Source organism: Schistocerca cancellata, chromosome 5 (genome assembly GCF_023864275.1).
Source record: "Schistocerca cancellata isolate TAMUIC-IGC-003103 chromosome 5, iqSchCanc2.1, whole genome shotgun sequence".
Classification (NCBI taxonomy): domain Eukaryota; kingdom Metazoa; phylum Arthropoda; class Insecta; order Orthoptera; family Acrididae; genus Schistocerca; species Schistocerca cancellata.
Window position 1 is genome coordinate 306,921,972 of NC_064630.1, and position 22,145 is coordinate 306,944,116.

At 41.4% G+C, this 22,145-nt stretch overlaps 1 protein-coding gene across 1 annotated transcript in view; it reads right to left on the reverse strand.

The window, feature by feature from the left end:
- LOC126188506 (atrial natriuretic peptide receptor 1-like) overlaps nt 1-22,145 on the reverse strand; it is an 832,550-nt gene that overhangs the window by 400,656 nt on the left and 409,749 nt on the right. Inside the window, exon 3 of the mRNA XM_049930109.1 lies at nt 3,583-3,732. Coding sequence (XP_049786066.1) covers nt 3,583-3,732 — 150 coding nt within the window. The remainder of the gene's footprint in view (nt 1-3,582; nt 3,733-22,145) is intronic.

The window sequence follows — 22,145 nt, forward strand, 5'->3', positions numbered from 1 at the left end:
GCAGGTTGAGCGACAGGCACGCGCTTACATACCCTAAAGGCCGGTTCCCACTAGGGCTGCCGCGCGTCAAAACCGCGCGTCAGCGGCGTAGTTGCCATGGAAACGGCGTCAGCGGCACAGCGCGGCGGGCTCTGCGTCGCAGTTTGACCATGTCGAACCGCTTGCGTTGCCGCGTGCCGCGCTCCAGGTGCGTGCCGCCAATCACAGAACGTGCTGGGCGTGACGTCAGGTACGGAACCCCGGGCCACACGAACTTTCGCTGAACCGCTGGCGCGGACGCGGCGGCAGCTATGAAATACTTATCATCCGAAACTATTCGGCAGAAAAATGTGATTCTTGGGCATGTTACAGCCTGATATCTTCTCTCGATAAAGGACCGAATTTCTTTTCATTATTTGTCGTGGTTACTTGCTGTATCGCATTTACGTAAACCTTTACACGAAATTTTAATGAGTGTGCAGAGGTAAAAACGCATTGCGTGGACTTTGCGTACAGTTCATTTTAGGTAATACATTATTGCGTATGAAATTTAGTCAACATATCGAAATTGTTTTTAAAGCTGAGAGCAGATCGATAGCTATCACCGTTCTCGAGATATTGAATAATATGTCGGCGGACGGGCTGTGCCGTGACCGCGCACGGGTTGCTCGCAACGCGACCGATACTTCGTCCTGCTCGTCGTAAACCATGTGGTTTTATCAACCGCAAATTTCGTAAACGGTTCAAGAAATCGAAACGAGTTTTTTTGCAAACGATAACTTGTGAAAAGTCATATATTTCGTCGCATGATAAATATCCTAAATCTGTTTATCTACCGAGATACGAAAGTAACTACAGTTTTTCAGAATGGATAGATGAATTTTTTTAAACAGCATTTAATAGCATATGGAATGAGAAGTTAAACCGAAAGTAATTTGCTGGTATGTCATAAGATGTAATTTACTAAATATCTACAGCTATTGATTGTTTCCTTTGGTAAGTAACAAACTTTTTTTTCTTTATCCAGTGTACTTTACTGATTCAAGACGCGTTTCGCCTTTTACTTTAAGGCATCTTCGGAGGAATCTAGAATGATTCAGTTTTGTTTTGACACGTGATACTTGCAGATTATAAAACAGTTCACATCTTTTTTTTTACTTGAATGACTGATTACTTTCAGTGAATCGAGTTTTTGGCGGACATATACGTTTCCCCTCATCTGATCACATGCTGGAGGTTGAACTAAAACTTAGATTATGGAACATAAGCACATTTTCATGTTCGCTCTTTTTTCTTCTGTCACTAGCAGTAGACGTTTTACCGAAAACTCTGATTTGAAGTCGTAACTACAGTGTGTTCACCTCACGTCCCTTCCTGTCTGGTTTGTTTATGTACCTGTTGCCAACCTGCAGAATTATATGCTGAAAACTAATGTTTGTTTATTTTTGTTCTCCTTATATCTGTATGTGTGTGTGGCTAGCCAGTGATAGTTGTAGAAAGTTGAAAGTGAATGCAGTAGTTGTCAGACAGTGGTTGAAAGATTTGGTGTTCAGCTGATTTCAGTTTTGGTTTAAATGTTTTGTGGAGGAGTGCATGGAAGAGTAAATTCACTGCTTACATTAATAGATAAAATAGTAGAATAGTATTTCAACAGATGATTATTATCATATCAACCAACCCCTTTGTCCTCACTCTTTGACGTCTCATAATATGTCCTGTCAACTTACCACTGTTGTAGTCAAAGTTGTGTCGTAATTTCCTCTTCCTCCTCTATTTAATTCGGTACCTCTTCTTTAGTTGCACGACCCTCGTATCTAATCTTCAGCATTCTTATTGATCACCACGTTTTGAAAGCGTCCATTGTCTTCCTGACAGAACTGTTCATCGTCCACGTTTCACTTACATACAAGGCTGCACTCCACACAAATACCTTTGTAAAATAGTATCCAACCATTAGAATTTATATTCGGTGTGAACAAATTTTCTTTTTCAGAACGCTTTTCTTGCTATTGACAGCAAACAGTCTGGACCTCAATCATTTCGGATAACTTGCTGTGCCAAGGACGATCTTATTCGTAGCTGGTCTGCTACCATGACGTTTGATTTCCTTGTGTAAACTGCTGTATAAGCGAGTCAAATTGATTCATGTTATGATCGACAAATGGGAGTGCCACACGCTAGAATATTCCGAGATTTCAGGGCTCCATTAAAGAGTAATTGAGATCCATCTGACAGATCGCCTGCCCGAAAATTAGCATATTTCATGCCCGCTACTCTGTCGATGCTTGTGCCACAACTGTCGCCTGAGACAATTCTGTCCGTCGAGAAAGGGGTATAGTATTGCTATTCCGGCTTGTTAGGGCAAACAGAATCACAGTCTCGCTACTTTTTCTCAATTGAACCAACGTAGTGTAACTTCTGAGAAGAAGAAATCTATCAGAGTCTATTCAGCGTTAAATAATTTCAGATTGCGTCATCGATGTTTTGAGCCAGGGTAAATAGATTAAACAGATAAACCTTAATCTTTGCTAACCAAACACCATCCAATGGATTTATAATTATTTATTGCTTCTATTTGTGTTGCCTACAGCTCATAATTTATTTGTACTCTCGCTTAACTTGTGTTGTTTGTCCTATTTTATGACTAATAAACTCTTGCTATTTTTATAAAAGATTAAGCCCATGTTGAACTATTAACCACCCATCAGCGATTGAGTACAATAATGACAGGGCCACCATTTTATTATTTTTTCTCAGTATTCAAGTCTTATTTAATATTCTAATGAAAGTGATAACCTCCAATGCAAGCTAGCAATTATAACCACCGTCGGAAGGCAGATTTAATTTAGCAGACAAGCGGAAGGCTTAAAAATTAAAGTGGTTGGTGTCAGAGCGTAAACCTGTAGTCTTTCAAATCAAACTGCAAGACCATTGTATCTTGCAAGTATTTCAGACAAGAACAGTGTAGAAGCTTCTGAAACGTGGTGCTACCGAAGGATGCTGAAGATTAAATGGGTACGTCGAGTAGCTGATGAGGAGACACTGAACAAAAATGGTTAAAAACTAATTTTATGGCATTATTTGGTTAAAAGAAAAGACTGATTCATAGGACACATCTTGAGGCATCAAGGAATTGTCAATTATGTAATGGGAGGAAGTGCAAGGGGTGAAAATTGTGGAGGGACGCCTAGGTATGAATACAGTAAGCAGGTTTAAATGGATGTAAGTTGTAGTACTTATTCATGATAGGCTACCATAGAGAGCTGCATCAAACCAGTCCCCAGACTGAAGATCACATCAACTACCACATAAAAATGCTTGAAAGCTAAGATAAATGAGCATGAATAATTATTAAATTAGAAACTGCAAAATCAGGCAAAAACATGATACATGAATTGGTGAAAGAAACAACCGATAATAAGGCAAAGCACAGATAGTCTAACTTTCGTTCATTGCTTATAATATCCAGTTTCCAGTGCATCCGAATAGCAATGGTTATTCAAACCCCTACTTCGCACAAACCGTTGAATACTCAGACCGTACAACGCAAGCAGTGCTGCGGCAGTATAAGCAGAGAATGGAGGCGGGCGTGGCGGCGCTCACTTGGGTAGCAGCTGGTACAGCAGTTCTTCACACTTGCGCTTCTCCTCCAGGTAGTCAGACGTCCTCTCCTCGACCAGCGTCTCCAGGTTGTTGGCGTACTGCTCCATGCGCGACAGCAGTTTCTCCAGGATTTTCCCGCCATCACTGTCTCTAAAACACACACAAAACGGATGGCTGCATAAACGATACAATCAGTTTAGAGCAGCAGATAAAAATACTAACGTTCCGCTTAAATTTCTTTCTTTGAACTGGTGTCCAAAGCTTGTATACAGTTGTTAAGTGACAAAATTTTTCAAATAATTGGCTGTAATTATTAGCGGATAGCGGAAAATTTGCTTTTCCCGCTTGAAAATGGCCGAAATCACCGGACTGCATAAGAGTAAAAGACTTTTAATCTTATTTAATCCATGGTGGATCTCGTTGAAATTCTTGGCTATTATTACATTAAGGATTGTACGTTAAGAACGAAATAGCCTCAAATACGTTTAAATAGCTCTAATTTATTGTCATGAAAGATTTCAGACTATCACGCCCCTCTTCAAATGGATACACTTCTTTTATTACAATGTTAGATTCATTAGCAGCATGTTGTCCGGTTCTGCACTTTATAGGAATACTATCACCATTTTATTTGCTGTGTGGATGACTTGAATAATATAGCAAAACATGCAAATACGCTACAGTTGATAGCATACCCTTACATTTGCTCTTGAGGTACGAAACGCCTTTTACTAGATCAAAAATAGGTGCAACTGACTAACTTGCTTTATGTGTTACCAATTGTAGCATATTTATCTGCATTACTCGAGTCATTCACCCAACATATGAAGTGGTCCTAACTACTCAGGTATTCGTATGCAGTTCAGGAGTGAACGACATGCTGCTAGAGAATGTAATACTGTAATAAAAAGAAGTGTAGCCATCTGAAGATGGACATGGTATCGCGAAACCGACGGAGCCTACTTGGTTGCCTTATAGGTTTTTAATTTCACCTAATGACTGATATTTGTCAATGGCCGTTGCACAAAAACTTATAAAAGACACGTCTGGGAACATCACCCCACATAAGTTTTCTTCGTGAGTGCAGGCAATGAGCGATGAAAATGCCTGCCTTTTGCTCCTGGTTCTGACTGGCTGGAATGCCTAAAGATTAAACCATTTCGTGGAGCGAGGGGATCGCGACATCGAAGAGTCGGCTGGCAGCTCTCGGGTGGAAGTAGAAGGCATGCCCTCTCTGGGTCGGAGGTGGTATTTTCACTGTGTATGTCAGAAATCGCAAGAAAGTAATCCTTCGTAATCAACTGTGCTATTTCTTACAGTACGCAAAATTATAAGGTAACGAAAGTGTGTTCCTGTGAGTGGTCGTGAATTTGGCGTCGAACCATTGTGGCGTGGGTTGTTTTAGCGATTGTGCAGAAGCTCAGTTAGCTGAGACCCATACATTGTGAAGCCAAGTAGCTATCTGGATGGCAGTTTGTAGTGAACGAGACGATTTGGCGAAATTTTCGCTGCAACCAATGAATTACGCAGGAACTTTAGCGTGATTTTCTTGCACTGTTTCTTGTTTTGTTGCTGTGGGGATTGTCGATGGACGTTTCTAGGAGATATTCGCAGGCGGCTATGGTCTATGAACACTTAGTGGTATACATATTCCAGACCAGTGATCAGATCTTGTATTTTCTCTGAAACTGGTTGCATTACTGCAGGGTTTTAATTATTAACAGCAGAGTAGTGAGAAACTTGACCTTCCATGAATTTTCGGCACTGCAGCCGTATGATGTCGACTTCAAAAATGCCTCTGAGCACTATGGGACTTAACTTCTGTGGTCATCAGTCCCCTAGAACTTAGAACTACTTAAACCTAACTAACCTTAGGACATCACACACATCCATGCCTGAGACAGGATTCGGACCTGCGACCGTAGCGGTCGTGCGGTTCCAGACTGTAGCGCCTAGAACCGCTCGGCCACCCCGGCCGGCCGATGTCGTCTTCTTGCCGCTTTATTTCGGTTGATTCATCTATCTTAAGGTGAGTGTTTAGCTTTGGAGATTACTAGCTTACGTCGCTAACTTTATACCAAAAAGTAGTGGAGCGGAGGCGCATGCGCAAAGGCAGCTGCTACATGAGCCACCTCTGTCGAGTTTCGCGCCCTCTTCAAATATTGCTCCATCTGTGGCGCACAGGCGTACACGTAAAGGTGATATCACATGAACGCTCTCTGTCGGAAAACGGGCTTGCGAAATACAGATGTGAAATTAACGAAATTAATTATCGCTAGACGTGTCACTAGCCATAAAAAATTCCTTTTTGTAGATATTAAAGAAGTCACCGGGTCCCACTCCTTATCCAGTTGAAAGGCGCCATCACAATTAAAAAGATCTTCCGCCAGACGTATTTCCACCGATTAATTAAAAACTGGATCCCAGAAGGATCTCGTCGAGGCTAAGATTTCTGTGGCAGAATAATACTTGGAATGTACTATGGAGATACAATACTCGTCTATTGCTGACTTCCTGGGCTGCTAAAGGCGAGTGCGGCGATCAAGTTCAACGCACCTCTGACGCACTGTGCACGTTGTCTGACCATTTAGGCTTTGCTGCACTAGCAAAATATTATGTACACTCCGGCCCTCCGCAATCCCAGATCGTCATTTGCCGAATCGGGAAGAGCACAAGTCATTGTATGTGGGTGAAAGATTACTTTGACGTGGTGTTTCCTTAAGACTCTTCCTAATTTCGCCGAAATGTTGCCAAGGTATGGGTGGAGCGTCCTGAACTTGAACCACTCGTTCTCCTTTTGATCTCGTGGGTGGTCACGTTCCTTCCTCCTTAAAGCTGCGCAGATCTAATGTGGAGAATAACCAGTTTCTTTGAACACAGCTTGTAGGTGTTCCGTCTCCTCTGCAAGTTAGTCTCCATCAAATACAACACGTGCCCGGTGCATCAACATTCGGAGGACGCCCTTAGTTTGTGACTGTTGGTCACAGTTAGGCGCCTGCACGTGCGGGCTCACAGTAAACGAAGTACTTCAATAATCCACCCACTTTACGACTGTCCAAAACATACAGAAACGGTAGACTACCGCCCTTCTCCATTTCCATCGTAAATTTTATACCCTCGTGGATTGAATTCGGGTGCTGCAGAAAGCGTGGCAGTTCCTCTTCACCGTGGGGTCTCACTACAAAAGCGTCATCTACATAACTCCATAAGACTTTGTGTTCTGCCGCATCAAGTGCCCTCTCCTCAAAAACTGCCATAAATGAAGTTTGTTACCGGAGGAAAGAGAGGACTTCACTGACGAATAAAAAGTAGGTTGAGGAAAGGGGATGATGAAATAGCGCTGTTATATCAGCTTCGAACTTACTGCTGATGCGGGACAATGAAGAGCGAGACGACATCGAAGCTAACTAAAAAGTCGGACTGAGTCTATTAACGAAGTCGTCGGACTTGCGATTATGATGCGAGCACTCCCCCACATAGCGTCTTAGTAAAGATGCAAGAAGTCTAGCAAAGTCATATGCCGGAGCTCCGATATTGTTCACAATAGGACGTAAAGGAAGACCATATTACTTCGGTGGAAGAGAGCTGTGAGGTCTTAATCTTTTCGCAACTTCTTGCTGAAGGAAAGAAGAATTCAACGACGCTGACTTTTTTTTTTCTATTCTCCCTGCGGGGACTTTATCGATCTTCCGGTAGATTGCTACACTCAGCAAGCTATAAATCTTGTAGAATGAGATTTTCACTCTGCAGTGGAGTGTGCGCTGATTTGAAACTTCCTGGCAGATTGAAACTGTTTGCCGGACCGAGACTCGAACTCGGGACCTTTGCCTTTAGCGGGCAAGTGCTCTACCAACTGAGCTACCCAAGCACGACTCACGCCCCGTCCTCACACCTTTACTTCTGCCAGTACCTCGCCTCCTACCTTCCAAACTTTACAGAAGCTCTCCTGCGAACCTAACCTTGCTGAACTAACACTCCTGAAAGAGAGGAGGCAAAGGTCCCGAGTTCGAGTCTCGGTCCTGCACACAGTTTTAATCTGCCAGGAAGTTTTGTAAATCTTCTGGTCATCGTGGGAACAGTACAGCATTTCCCTTGCCCGATTGAAGGACCAGCATGTGAGGATCTTCTCGTAGGTTGCTTAGTGCGACCCTTACCATGCAAGAAATGTTACTCTTCTGAGGTGGGCCTCTTAGTAAGTGTGCGGCATGTTTCACGCCTAATTTCGTCTGCAGTGTCATTGGGAAGTCTAACAGCCTCTCCAACAGCACTAATAAAATCAGTTAAAGGCAAGGTTCAAGGCGTAGGCGGGAAGTTCAAGCCTATCCCAAGCTCTGACAGCCTCACGTTGTCCAAAACGTTATCCGTAAAATCGACCATGGTGCGTCGAAAAGCATTTCCATGCGTTAATGTTGCTGACAGGAGGGAAAACTTCGCAGATAGTCTTGAAGCAGAATCTTTATGGGCCCAGTCTGATTTGGCCCACGTCATGCCGTCGACCTATTCCCAGAAGACTGGGAGCAATTTCCAAGCGCAGATAAAACAGCTGTTTTGAAATGACGTCCATTTCACGGCGAGTAAAACGAATCATCTCCTTCACAATGCTGGGCTTGTCTCACGTGGGATGAACTTTGCAACTGTGGTCTTGATAATATGTGTCACTGTGGCACTGAGAAGATTATTGGGCATTTGTCTGGTCGATCATATCAACAACACAACGATTCGGCAGCCTAGCTAAAGTGACTCCAATGAATGAGAAGAGGCAGGCATGGAACACCTAGTACGGGCACTGCCCAGCTGAGTCATCAGCTCAATAATCTCCTTGTCGAAGGCCAGAGATGTGGCTGGTCCCGGCGGGGGTTCGAGCCCTCCCTCGGGCATAGGTGTGTGTGTTTGTCCTTAGGATAATTTAGGTTAAGTAGTGTGTAAGCTTAGGGACTGATAACCTTAGCAGTTAAGTCCCATAAGATTTCACACACATTTGAACATTTTTTTGAAGGCCAGAGATAACGTGGAAGACCTAAATTACGGTGCCTGGACATAATAACAGCAAACCTTTGACCAAGAAAACTAAATCCACGGGAAGTTTATATCATAACAAATAGTGTGCAACGATCCAATTAGTGGACACTGTTCCAATGGAGAGGAGCTAGAAAGAAGAAGAAGAAGAGGACGAAGAAACGAACGAGCAGCCGTTGTTTTCACGTCCCACCCAGTAACAAAAATGGAAGGAACCTTAATCTACCTCTACATCAATACTCCGCAAGCTATCTGAGGGTGTATAGTGGAGGATACTTCTGGTACCAATAACTGATCCTGTTCCACTGGCGAATGGTGCGTGGTAAAAATGATTATTGGTAAACCTTTATATTAGTTCTAATTTCTCGAATTTTCTCATCGTGATTTTTTCACGAGGTGCATGTGGGAGCAAATAATGTGTTGTTCGACTCTTCCCGGAAAGTGCTTTCTCGAATTTTCTTTAGTACACCTCTCCGTGATGCACAAAGGCTCACTTGTAGCTCGTGCCACTGGAGTTTGTTGAGAATCTCTGTAACGCTCTCGCGCTGACTAAACGATCCTGCCTGGTAAGGCTCGCAGCTTGGTAAACAATACTCAAGAATCGGTAGAACAAGCGCTTTGTAAGTCACTTCTTTTGCGGATGAGTTACATTTACTTAAGTTTCTTTTATGAGTCTGTCTGGCGTCTGCTTTTCCTACTATTTGTTTTACGTGGTCATTCCATCTTAGGTCGCTCTGGATAGTTACTCCTAGATATTTCACTGTAGATACTGTTTCCAGCAGTTGGTCATGAACAGAGTAGTTGTGCAGTAGTGGATTTCTTGCGGTGTTTACACGCAATATGTCACGTTTATTGACGTTCAGGGTCAATTGTTGGAGCCTCCACAATTCATCAATCGTCTGTAGGTCATTCTTCAAATCGAGACTGTCGTCTAGCGTTGATACTTTGTTATAGACAACTGCATCATCTGCGAGAAGTCTTAAAGAGCATCCGACGCATTCTGTTGGATCATTTATATACGCTGTAAGCTGTAATGGTCCTACCGCACTGCCGGCCGCGGTGGCCGTGCGGTTCTGGCGCTGCAGTCCGGAACTGCGGGACTGCTACGGTCGCAGGTTCGAATCCTACCTCGGGCATGGGTGTGTGTGATGTCCTTAGGTTAGTTAGGTTTAAGTAGTTATAAGTTCTAGGGGACTTATGACCTAAGATGTTGAGTCCCATAGTGCTCAGAGCCATTTTATCCTACCGCACTTCCTTGTGGTGCTCTCGAAATTACCTTTACATCCGTCGATCTTGTTCCGTTAAGAGCGACGCGTTGAATTCTGTCTAGAAGGATGCCTTGATTCTAGTAACACATAATGGCATGCAATTCATATAGTAGATGCAGCAACGGAGAGTAATGGGGTGGGCTTTGTTTCCTGGTTTGGGCTTACAGCAGTAACTACATCGATGGCAAACACAGAGCAAATGTTTATGAAAAAACTTAACGTGGCGGAATACGTTTAACCCGTTTGGCAACAGTTTGGAAACGCATCTCTTCTGAATCAGTATGCTATTGTTTCTGCCAACGAAGCACGAGTAATTGAAGTCTTGTGCGGAAACAGTCAGGTGGATTTGCTTGTACAGACTGCTGAAAACCATAAGTTGAACCCCGTTGATTAACTAGATATTAGAGGCATACATCATTAGTTCACACAAAAACCAGGCAACAACCACGCAATGTTAGCATCAAGAAAAATTTAAACAAAATCTGCTCTCAACAGTACCAGAACTTAGCAACAAAGTCTTCCAAGAAATTAGACGACGTAGAAGCTGTTGATTTTAATTTTTTAAAGAGCACAATGGTCGTTTTGGAGCGCTGGTGATATTGTGGGAATGGTACCAGGCGGTTATGTGATCTTCCACGGCCGTCGTAAGTCATGGCAGTGAAGAAGAGTGTATGTGCAAGGCGGTTATGTGGAACCAGCGCAGTAAGTTGGGTCGACGTGGAAGCGTGCGAAAATGGCAGGAGGTACCGTTTTTGGCGTGCAGGAGGTGCCGTGTTTGGCGTGCAGGATGTACCGTGTTCGGCGTTCCTATGACCAAACTGTGTATAGGGGCGGCCGGTTTGCTTGTTATCAGTGTGGACTGTCCAACATGTCTAAAGCAGTGCTGTACCATTCACAGCAATATAACACAGCGTCAGCGCAGATTTATGAAGGAAAAGATAATAACCGAGAGGAACTGGAGGCGAAAATCGGTTTTAAACACGACAGAAATCGACGCTGTCAATGAGTGCATTTCCATCTCAACCAGTTTCCAAGCTAATATTGCGAAGAGAATCGCAAGCAATGGACACGGTGACTCGGATACTTCCCAAAAGGCCCTTATACACGGCGGCACGTGAAACTGCATCTCTTTAATGGGCCAAAGAACGAACTGGACAGGGAGCGTGAAGCGTGGTCTGATGCGCCGTGAGAGGTCTGTTTTTCAAATGATGCAGTGGCCCGAGTGTACCGACGAGCTAATAAGCCGTTTAATCAGCAGTGTGTGCAGTTCATACCGGAAGTGGTACCGTGATCTTGTGGCGTTGTTTTTCGTATCGTGTTTTGGGTCTGCTCTCTCAGGTTGCAGTGTACATGAACAAGGATGTGTAGTACTTCAGCATGTCGGTGACCTAGTGTTGCCCGTTCTTCTTCGTCTTCAGGGTGGGGATGCTGCGGACACTCCCGTCCCGCAAAATGACAACAGCCGTGTTCGCCGGACTGCACCCACACCTCCCTGTTCCGGCGTATAACGAGGGCCCCGTAACGCATTTTTACTGCTCCCCCGATAAATCACCCAGTCTTAACCGCATAGGAAATATATGAAAGTGTTAGGACCAGAGAGTGAAACGTAGTTAACATTCCACGCAGTTTGATAGCTGTAACGGATCTCATCATCAATAAATGGCTCCAGAAGGGTCTGGTATATCTGAAGAAATTTGTGGATTTCTCCTTGCCGAATTGAGGTCGCTGTCACTTCTAAATGTGATGTTACGTGGTATTAGCGTGATATTTTGTCTGGTGCCCTTACCTCGGTACGTGCCATTAAGAACCGTGAAATTATTTAGGTTCAGGATAATGAGTGCACCTCTAACGTAAGTGACTGTGGAGACTACTTGTCTTTGTTTCGATGAGTGAGTACGCGTCGTTGAGTGAGCACGAAAATAATCGGAGAAGATGTAACAGCCAATAAAACGTGGCAATTTCTGTACTACTATTAGAGCAATAAGTGTGTCTGTGATTTGTAATACGAGTATAAGTTTGCGATTTTTGCGAACTAACAGTGATTATTGTTGTTCTGTCAGACCGAAATCATATTGTAAAATTCTATTGTTTCAAAAAGTTCTTTCATTTTATAAAATCATTTATGTAATTGTGTACACTTGCAATAGTTAGTCTGATGTCGAAAATGTGAATTTATTTTGCAAAAACCAACTGTTTAACAACAGTCATATTATATCTTTTAACTAGTTATCTTTCTCTGTTACGACGTGTGTGGGATTCAGATACAACATCTTCAGTTCATATTTGCAGCTAGCTCGAGCATAACGTGAGATTTCAGGCTAAAAGTAACATTTCTCAATCGAAAGAAAATAAATAAATTATTTGTCGAATGTTAAGAAATAGATGACTCATTTGTTTAAAACCATTATCATTATCTGTGATACAAGAAGATAAAAAAGATGTGGAAGAAGATTGCTGTTTTATGAAAAAACGGGCAAGTGCGAGTAGCACTCACGCACTGAAGGCTCCGTACAAACTTTATTATGTATACAGATAGTGCATCTATAGGTTTTGATCAGTGAGTTTGCGAGTATATTGCCGTATCTTTTGATAGCATTGACTGAGAAGCTTGAATCTTTCTACATCGCTAAGGGACCGAAGACAATAGTTTTTGGCCTAAATTTTATCTTGATAAAGTGGTCCTATGAGGACTCCGTCATTAATGACTGAGGCACGAAACCCTAAAAAGTTAGTAACCGAGACTTCAGAACAAACTTAATGTCAGGATCCAGATCGCACAGTCTCCTCTACCTCACTGACGAAACAGTCAAAATAAAAATTACACAGATGTGAGAGATTCAAAGCCGCCACCTCTGCGACTGCACGTCACGGCGTTGATGGACACCCGCCACGGCAGCCAGTGTGAAAGACGTCACACGCTAAAGAAAACATGAGAGCAGCGGAGAACAACACGGCGGGGCACTTGGGTAATCTGCACACCAGATGTCTCCACACACTGCACTGAAAATTTGTAGTCTCAACCATGACTGAGCACAAAATTCAATTTGATATTTGTCATGCTTGTAGAGGGAACCTTAGTGACAAAAAATCGTCCGTACTGACGTTTAGGTCTGAAGAAAATAGAAAGGCTATTCTGTAGGAAAATGTTAACTTATGGAAACTCAGTTCTCATATCTTTAGCACCCTATTGTACTTAGAAGGGGACCGCATCTACTCGGTATCACCGATTTACTCCAGATTTGTAGTATATGCAGAGCTTAGCTAGAAATGAAAGTGATGGAAGTGGGAGTTCTAGATAGCCACACATCTAGAAAAATAAAATAGCAATTTTGGCGCGGCTCGGTGTGGCACGAGCCATTTATGTTAGAGTAGCTTGCAGGTATCTATTGGCGCAGAGAAAAGAGTGTAGTTCGGTAATTTGAGTGTCAGTGGGTGCATGGAATCTTGCACTGCAAATGAATCGAAATAATACTCAATAAATGGTACTAATTAATATTTTCATAAAAGGCATGAAAAGAAAAGGCAGAGTAGATTTGAGGTTGAAATTAATTTCTAAGAAAGGACTGAATCTGTAGCGACCACGAAGGAACTGCAATTAAAGAGTACAGGACTTCGTATGCCTACGAGAGAGCACTGGCACTTTTGGACTGACAGTTCAAAACACGGTGGATGTGTAGCCTATGCTGCAAAATATAGGAACTTCCTCATTACTTCATAGATAGCTGGGAAACTTACAATAACCTTAAACGAAAATGTTTTAACTGATGTGGTGAAGCCCTGTGCTGGAGAAGAAAATTCTCTCTTTAATTAACTCGTGGAGAGGTCTAATACATCCACAATTATAGGAAGAGATGTTTCAAGTTAAAGAGGATTGTCGACGTGCAGTATTAACGTCATTCTCCCAAATCCACTCCATTAATGTAACTCTGCTATGTTTATTTTTATCTTCAGGTAAACAATTTGATCAAACAGCGTCAAAACTGCTCTTATCTCATAGAGAGAGAAGAAGGAATCACATCCCGAAAACTGTACCAAAGTACATTCCACTGTCCATCATGAGCTATGCTACCCAAAATTTATGCGAAATGATAGATTACGCGTGGTTTGCTGCCAAACAGTGCGATGAGAGAGAACATTTATGACTGTAAATCAAATTTGTTTTTCTAGAGAAACTCTAAAACAAACATGCAATTGTAAAAATGCGGCGTTTATAACCTATGCAAGATGCCGAGAAAATTACTGCTTCCCTCGATTTTACGATATCACCTCTGCACGTGTAAACATCGACTGTAGAATAAAATGCATCAAATTTTACATGCGACGAGAGGAAATTATGCCTCTAGCAGTTATAAACATTGTCTATTCGACATATGAAAAAATAGTGAATTAATTATTTATATAATCTTCTATGATGTAATTGGACATATCGATGTGTATCACACAAAGACAATGATAATTGTAAATTCCTTTTATGATCTGTGTTTGTCTTCCTTTGTTTTTACCTTTTGTTGGTTGGCTTTTGTAGGTTCAGCAAGCAAGACGCATATCAAACTGAGGTCTGTTAAGAAATTGTAATTATTTGTTAATTATTACTTGAAAATAGAGTTCATTATTATTATAAACATGAGTGAATAATTATTTGTAACTTTAATTCCTCTCTCAGTAAGCATTATCTGTGTTAAGTATTTCTTTCCGCTGCAACGAGCGCAGCCACTGATGATAGTGATTTGTATCGCGTTTTTGTCTGTGTTTTCCTTAGAAACAAATCAAATGTTTGCTTGATGAAGTCTAAATAGTGCACAATACGAAAGTAGAGTGTCTGTAAAGTTCAATAAGCATTTAAAATACTTATTTGCTCTAACAATAAAAAGTCTCTATCAATTGTCTGCCGCCATCTTCACAATTATCACAGCGGCAAATTCAAATTACGCAACTCTGCAGACATAAATGCTGAACGTAATACAAATGTGTAAAAATAAATGTGCACCGGTGGTCCCGAACTCATTTTAACGAAAATAATTCGAATCAGATTGGTTCTTTAAAAACAGTGCTCATAGCACGATCGTTATAACAAACTTTTCTAGCTGATGTATGGAGCCGAAATTAATTACGCACAAGTTGCGAAGAATATTGTTTCAGGTAACATACGTCAGTGTTGTGCGCGGCTGATATTCGGTGGTATTAATGATCATTTTGCTGAAGATAACTGCTTCTTCCATCTTAATCAATAGTTGTATAGAATCTGTTGTATGAACTGTGATTTAGTGACACTTACACAACTTACAGATAACACTTTAACACGACGTTAACTTGGAGTTCTTTAGCAACTTGACCAAATCTTTAGCCGGGAGAAAAATTATGTAGTAATTACTCAGTGTAATAAAATAAGATTATCATTTTAATTTACAAATTAGTTAAATACCAAACCACTGAATAACACAGCGAGCGCCACATGTACCAAAGTATATTCCACTGTCCATCATGAGCTATGCTCCCCAAAATTTATGCGAAATGATAGATTATGCGTGGTTTGCTGCCAAACAGTGCGATGAGAGAGAACATTTATGACTGTAAATCAAATTTGTTTTTCTAGAGAAACTCTAAAACAAATATGCAATTGTAAAAATGCGGCGTTTATAACCTATGCAAGGTGCCGAGAAAATTACTGCTTCCCTCGATTTTACGATATCACCTCTACACGTGTAAACATCGACTGTAGAATAAAATGCATTAAATTTTACATGCGGAGTTCTCGTAAACGCATTACAAACCCTTATGGGAAATTTATTTGCAATCCCAAGTTCTCCTTTGCCTTTCCTCACATGCCTTTTACGACTCGACCACACGACCCTCGACTAGCGCTCTGTACTCTTTCAGTCACCTGGAAACTACGCTAGCATAAATGACTCATGCCTCACACGACCCGCGTCAAAATTTCCGCTTCTGGCCAACCCCTGCATATACCAAAAATTTGGACGAAATAGGTGATGAGCAGTAGGCGCAGTCCCTTGCTAGATCAAAGGCACATCGACATGTTTTGTGGGCTTATTCTCTTGAAAAATGATCTCGAAGAACATCTCCATTTTGTTTCTTGCTTGATTGCTGACATTATCATCCCATTTACTCGAAATTGCAGATAACTGTTCCAAAAATTCTGACGGTTATATTTTATTGCACGTTACTTGAAGAAAGTATATCGAAATGACACATTATTCAAGAGTTTTCATAAAACTTGGCATACAATACTGAAACTACCAGGAGCTGCTGATTAATAATTCTTCATTTACAACCGGTTTCGATCTTAAGCTCATCTTCAGGTGTCTTAGTCACTTATAATAGCTTACATGGTATCAAATAACTTAAAAATATCTTGTGGCCTCTGTTAATGGTCGTCTACGTATTACTATCAGGTTCCAGTTTTCCGTGTGGTTGCACTCTACATACTGAGTGACACGCAAAGTGTGTGACGTCGGATCTCCTTAGAATTGAAACGACTCAGTGGTGATGGTTGTTCCAGTCGGTATGACGTGGAACGGCGTCCCTCGCTCACGACAATGCTACCCTATAACTAGTAGAAAAACACAAACTCCTCGCGGGTTTTGGTCATATTTCAGATGCAGTCTTTCGTGATTAATGTCAATATTTCAATAGAGCGGCACGTCAGAATGTGTAAGCCGCTCTTTCTTCTTCACTGATAAACGCGGCAATTGCATCTCTCGATGGCGCGATGACTCCCTTGACCTGAAATAATGACCACTAGTTTTCTTTTGTTGTGAGCCCGCGACAGACCTTTAGGCTTGCGCGAACTGGCTAACTGTAGTCCTTTTTATTATGCCCGGTTAGATAATGGATGTTGAATATTAATAATATAAAGTCTTGAATCTTCAGCCCATCACCCAAATCGTAGCCACATTATGGAATTGCGAGGATGTTAAGTTGATAAAATTGTAATTCCGTCGTCAAGACGTCGCTACGTGACGTGTTCAATAACTACACGACGTAATTCCAGAGATAACATACAGTTAACCAATGTTCAGAATGCGTCGTAATCTTGGGACAAATCGATGACAGTTCACTGTTAAATAATCTTGAATTCATTTTTCACTTCATAATGTTCTACTAGTCAATTAATTTTCACTAATACACATGATAATGTCTATTCAATTATGTAGGCGACATGAAGAATTAGAGTTTGAATCCAATTTTATTGTTCCTCGTAATTAATTGTCGCTACGCTGAGCAGGCACACCGATTTCTCACTCAGGGAATGTTTCCGTTTGCATCAGTAATCCTGTCGTTAACGACACTGACAACTCGGCGCAATTGTACGTTCTTCGTGTTTGCGATGGTCTGTTACCTACTAGAGACTAATAATTGTTTTTCTGTCGGCGATCTTTTTTTTTGAATGTCCCTGAATGTTCGTGCTTATTCAGTGTCACGAAGGCTAAGTCCCATCACAAATCTCACACGATTTAATTTCGTCGCGAATCTCCGTATTCCGTTAGCTTTCTAACGATAAAGATGACTTTACTTTAGTATGACTTCTGAATAATACTTCAGTCTATATCGCAAAACTTTTAAACTTCCGATTAGCTTAAAACAGTCTAGTAGCACTTACATGTATACTGCTATCGCAATAGTAGTAGAGAGCGACTAGATAGCAACTGAAGCTAACATTTGCATTTCCGAGTTACATTGTAGTCACACCGAGCTTTCTTCTCGATGCGGCTACAACTCTTTTCTATGGTAAATGTTATCTTTGGCCAGTTTACCATCTGGGCTTTAACCTTCGTTATAAATTATTTTGCAATTCTTTCTTGGATGTTTTTCTTGCGTATCCTATTATATTCTTTCATTTAGTCTCTATTTCATGATAATTATCCACATGACATTCCTGTTGCTCAAATTATCACAAGTGTAAATTTTGTCTCCATTAGCTGCCGTCACTGTCAAGATGACTAATTTTCCTACTTCTTTTACAACAAAGAGTTGTTTATTAGGGTTTCTGTAATTGGTGTGTTATAAGTGTCTCCAGACGAAAATACTTACGAGCTGTGGCGCACCTCCTGCAAAACATACACGGTCCAGTCCAATTAATGTGACCACCGCCTTTGTTCTATGTCAATAAGCAATAACCACTAGCAATGGAGCGTAAATGAAGCATGTCGGGGGAACGCGGAAAACAGTGCAGACGTTGTCGCAAAGCGGAAATGGAGCGTTATCTGACGTCCAAATGGGAACGATCGTTGGCTTTCGGACCAAGGGTGGAAGCATTTCAGTAACGACTAAGTTTGTGAACTTCTTCTGTGCCGCCGTGGTTAAAGTCTACCACGCGTGGCAAAATGGTGCTACCCGAAACCTGCACCGAGGTAAATATGGTGAACACTGCCGTAGATGAGAGGGTTGAACGATGGCTGCGGAAATGTGTACAGGCGAAAAGCCGTGCAACTGTTGAGCAACTAAGCGCCCAGATGAACCAAGGGGCTACCAACAGTGTCCCCCCGAAGACTATTAATCGAACATCTGGAGCAGGCGCCTGATTCATTCACCCATGCTGACTGCTGTTCATCTGTGACGAAGGCTGAAATTTGCTCTCCAGTACCGCGACTGGACGTCCGTTGTTAGTGACAGTTGATCTTTATAGCTGAATTACGTTTTATGCTACATTGGACGGGAGGAAACGTAATGAAAGCAAACATCCACCGACAGCCTTTGGAAGGGCCCAGGCCAGAGAAGGGAGTATTATATGGCGGAGGTTCGAGTCCTCCCTTGGGCATGGGTGTGTGTGTGTGTATTTGTCCTTAGGATAATTTAGGTTAAGTAGTGTGTAAGCTTAGGGACTGATGACCATAGCAGTTAAGTCCCATAAGATTTCACACACATTTGAACATTTTGGAGTATTATAGTTTGGGGAACGTTTTCGTGTTATTCCCTCGGTTGTCTCGTCAGTCTGGGAGGCACAATGGACGACACAAGTATGCATCTATCTTTGATGACCACATTCAGCCTTCTGACATTTACGTTCTTGCGAATGGGTGGTATATGTTGGAAGTAAAATACTTATACAACAATAAATTTGCCAGTTGTAAACCGTCTTAAGGTGTAATTACATTGTGTAATTTCATAAGCAAGAGACTGTCATTGTCAAGGAAAATACAGCCTCTTGAAAACAGTATTTTATGTTGGTCATAATGTGAGGGCGGAAAAAATCATACGTGCTTGGTAATTCCAGTGTCAACAAAAGTCAAATTAGTAGACTCAGAAATCATTAGTTTTTCATTTACCTACTACCTACTTTTTGCATCTCTCGTCTGAGCGTGTCCTGTATCACAGACCTATACACAAAAAATAATTTCAGTTCTTTGCTTAGGTCTTGTATCCAAAGTAATAGATAAGTGGAGTAGCTGGTTATAGCTGGGAACAGCGTAAATTCTACTCATGATTTTACGGTTCTCGTACCGTACAGAAAGCTGGTCATTTCTCTAACCGAGCAGCGAATACATTTTTAATTTTGTTCGAATGCTATTAAACCAAATTAAATTCACCATGCAAAGAAACAAAGTAACATTCCCACCCGGTTACTTGGTTACAATAAGTACTTTATTTAGGAATACCTAACAGTTTCTATGTTTAACTCATTCTCATGTACCTACACAAACGGTTCTGGACACATTCTCCTAGTAAATATGTACCAAATATCACATGCCATGCACATTTACACATGGTATGGTCACTAGTGAACACAACGTGCAGACAAAATGGCCAATGGTGTTAAACAAAGTACTTATAAGTGGATATACAATGCCTTTCCTTGAATTTATTAAGGCTTTTGTGTCCATCACGATCAAATCAATGCAAACAGTTCTTATGTATTTGCACTCACAATTAAAAGGGTAAAATACATAGAGAATTCATAAAAGCTGGAAGAGTCGGTGGTGTCATTTATGGGAGACAGAAATACCATTAAGTGGTACGAAAAAATGAGGATAACATTCTCAAACATTGTGGAATATTATCGGTTTCCTTCCGACCTACTACATATTAATGAAATAGAGTCCTTTTCTGTGATACTACTCGTAATGCAGCATTGACCTATCCTGCCACTACACTAAAATGGCCTAAAATATAGTTCTTTGTGCTAGATTACATATTACCAACACTAAACATGTTTGTCTTTCCTGTACTGGGAACACCAAACTCTCATTTACTTACGAATACTACCACAGAAATAAATATAGACAGAGGAACGATTTTTAGCACAAAAATCAACTGAGACGGAGCGTTACCTCACTTGTACACGGATGGCGAAGAAAATCAGACGTGGCGTTAAATTTTATTTTAACTGATGTAGAGAATTTAGGGAAACTAGGGTAACGTTAGACTAGGTGGAAGAGTGACGATTTGAATTTTGAACCTATGTGTCTTAATCACTTATCGACTTTTCTCGGTACTGTTACTTGAAAACTGTCCACTGTGATGACGGTTTCAGAATTACTGTGTTATCCCTGTGGTTCTCGCGCATTGTATCACCTGATAATTTTTTCACAGTGCAGGAAAAGATATTCGCTACAGTTTCTCACTGCCGACTAACACATTTTAAGCATGCTTAACAGTGTATCTTTCACCATTAAAACTGTAAATTCACTTCATGTGTCTCTTTACAGACAAAAGTCTCTGATCGCCACTTTGACGATGCTCGCAACTAATCGTATCATAGAAACTAAAAATTTGTGAGGTAAAAAACACCCACATATTGGGATTCAAATATCTGTCCATTCATGTTTACTATTTTCCGCGGTTTCCTAACACCTCTAATTGGACATGGCCGGAAGGCTCCTCATAAATCGCCAAGGTCCAACGCTTTTCCCATCTTTGTGCCGTCCGAAGCTGTTCTCTGTCTCTAGCGACCTTAATAACGGTGGGATTAAACGCTAATCTCCTTCTTCCATTGCACATCACCGATAGGCACCAACAGAATTGAGTCATGGAAAACAGTGCGTGTTTGGGGTGGGGATGGAAGGAGGGGGAGAGGAAGAACGACACATAATCGTTTTTACATCCATGAGTGATACTAAAACAATTTTTAACAGTTCTGGAAATATGGGAGGGTACATTACCTTGCGGAATGTCCAAATTGCCTGTAGAATGCTGTAGGGCAATAAATACGTGTAAGGTGATACGACTGTAAGGTCAAAGGGTATCAATGAAAAGATTGCTGATAATAGTCTTCTACTCTGTAAGAATAGCAACAATACGGAGCTCATTGGAAGACAGGAATGAAAAGTGTGAAGTCATCTCCTAAATTTCGGTGACAGGATAAAACACACAAATGTAAAGGCTGTGAATTCAGCTCAATATTTAGGGAGTACAATTACGAATAACTTACGTTGGATCGATCACATGGATAATATTGTGGGCAAAGCAAACCAAAGACAGCTATTTATTGGCAGAACACCTAGAAAATGCAACCGTTCTACTAAAGTGAGTGCTTACGCTCGCTTGGCCGCCATCTTCTGGAGTACTGCTGTGCAGTATTTGACTCGCATCAGACAGGATTGACAGAGGACATCGGAAAAGTTCAAAGAATAGATACACGTTAAGTATTTTCGCAAAACAGAGGAGAGTGGGCCACGGATATGATATGCGAACTGAGGTGGCAGTCTTTAAACCAAAGGCGATTTTCGTTGCTGCAGGTTCTTCTCATGAAATTTCAATTCGGAAACTTTGTCCTCTGAGTGTGAAATACTTTGTTGGCGCCCACCTACATAGGAGGGAAATATCATAATAAAATAACAGAAATCAGAGCTCGCACAGAGAGATTTAAGTTTTACTTTTTCCCTCGCGCTGTTCGAGAGTGGAACGTTAGAGTAATAGCTTGAAGTTGATTAGATGAGTTGTCTGCAGGCACTGAAGTGTGAATTGCAGAATAATCGTGTAGATGTAGAATAGTCAGCTGAATATAGAATATGAGTTGCGAATAAACCTTATAAAGAAGAAAATATGAGAATAGCGACAAACAAAAAATTAACATCGGAGCCCACATAGTATAAGAAGGAAAGAAATTAGAAATTCTGCCATCTTAAGAGCAAAACAACGAACGACTAACGAAGCAAGGAATGAGAAGCAGACAGGCACAGGCAAAGAATTTGTTTCGCGGGAAAAGGCAGTATATTAGACTTTAAAATGGCTCACATGGCTCTGAGCACTATGGGACTTAACATCTGAGGTCATCAGTCCCCTAGATCTTAGAAGTACTTAAACCTAACTAACTTAACGACA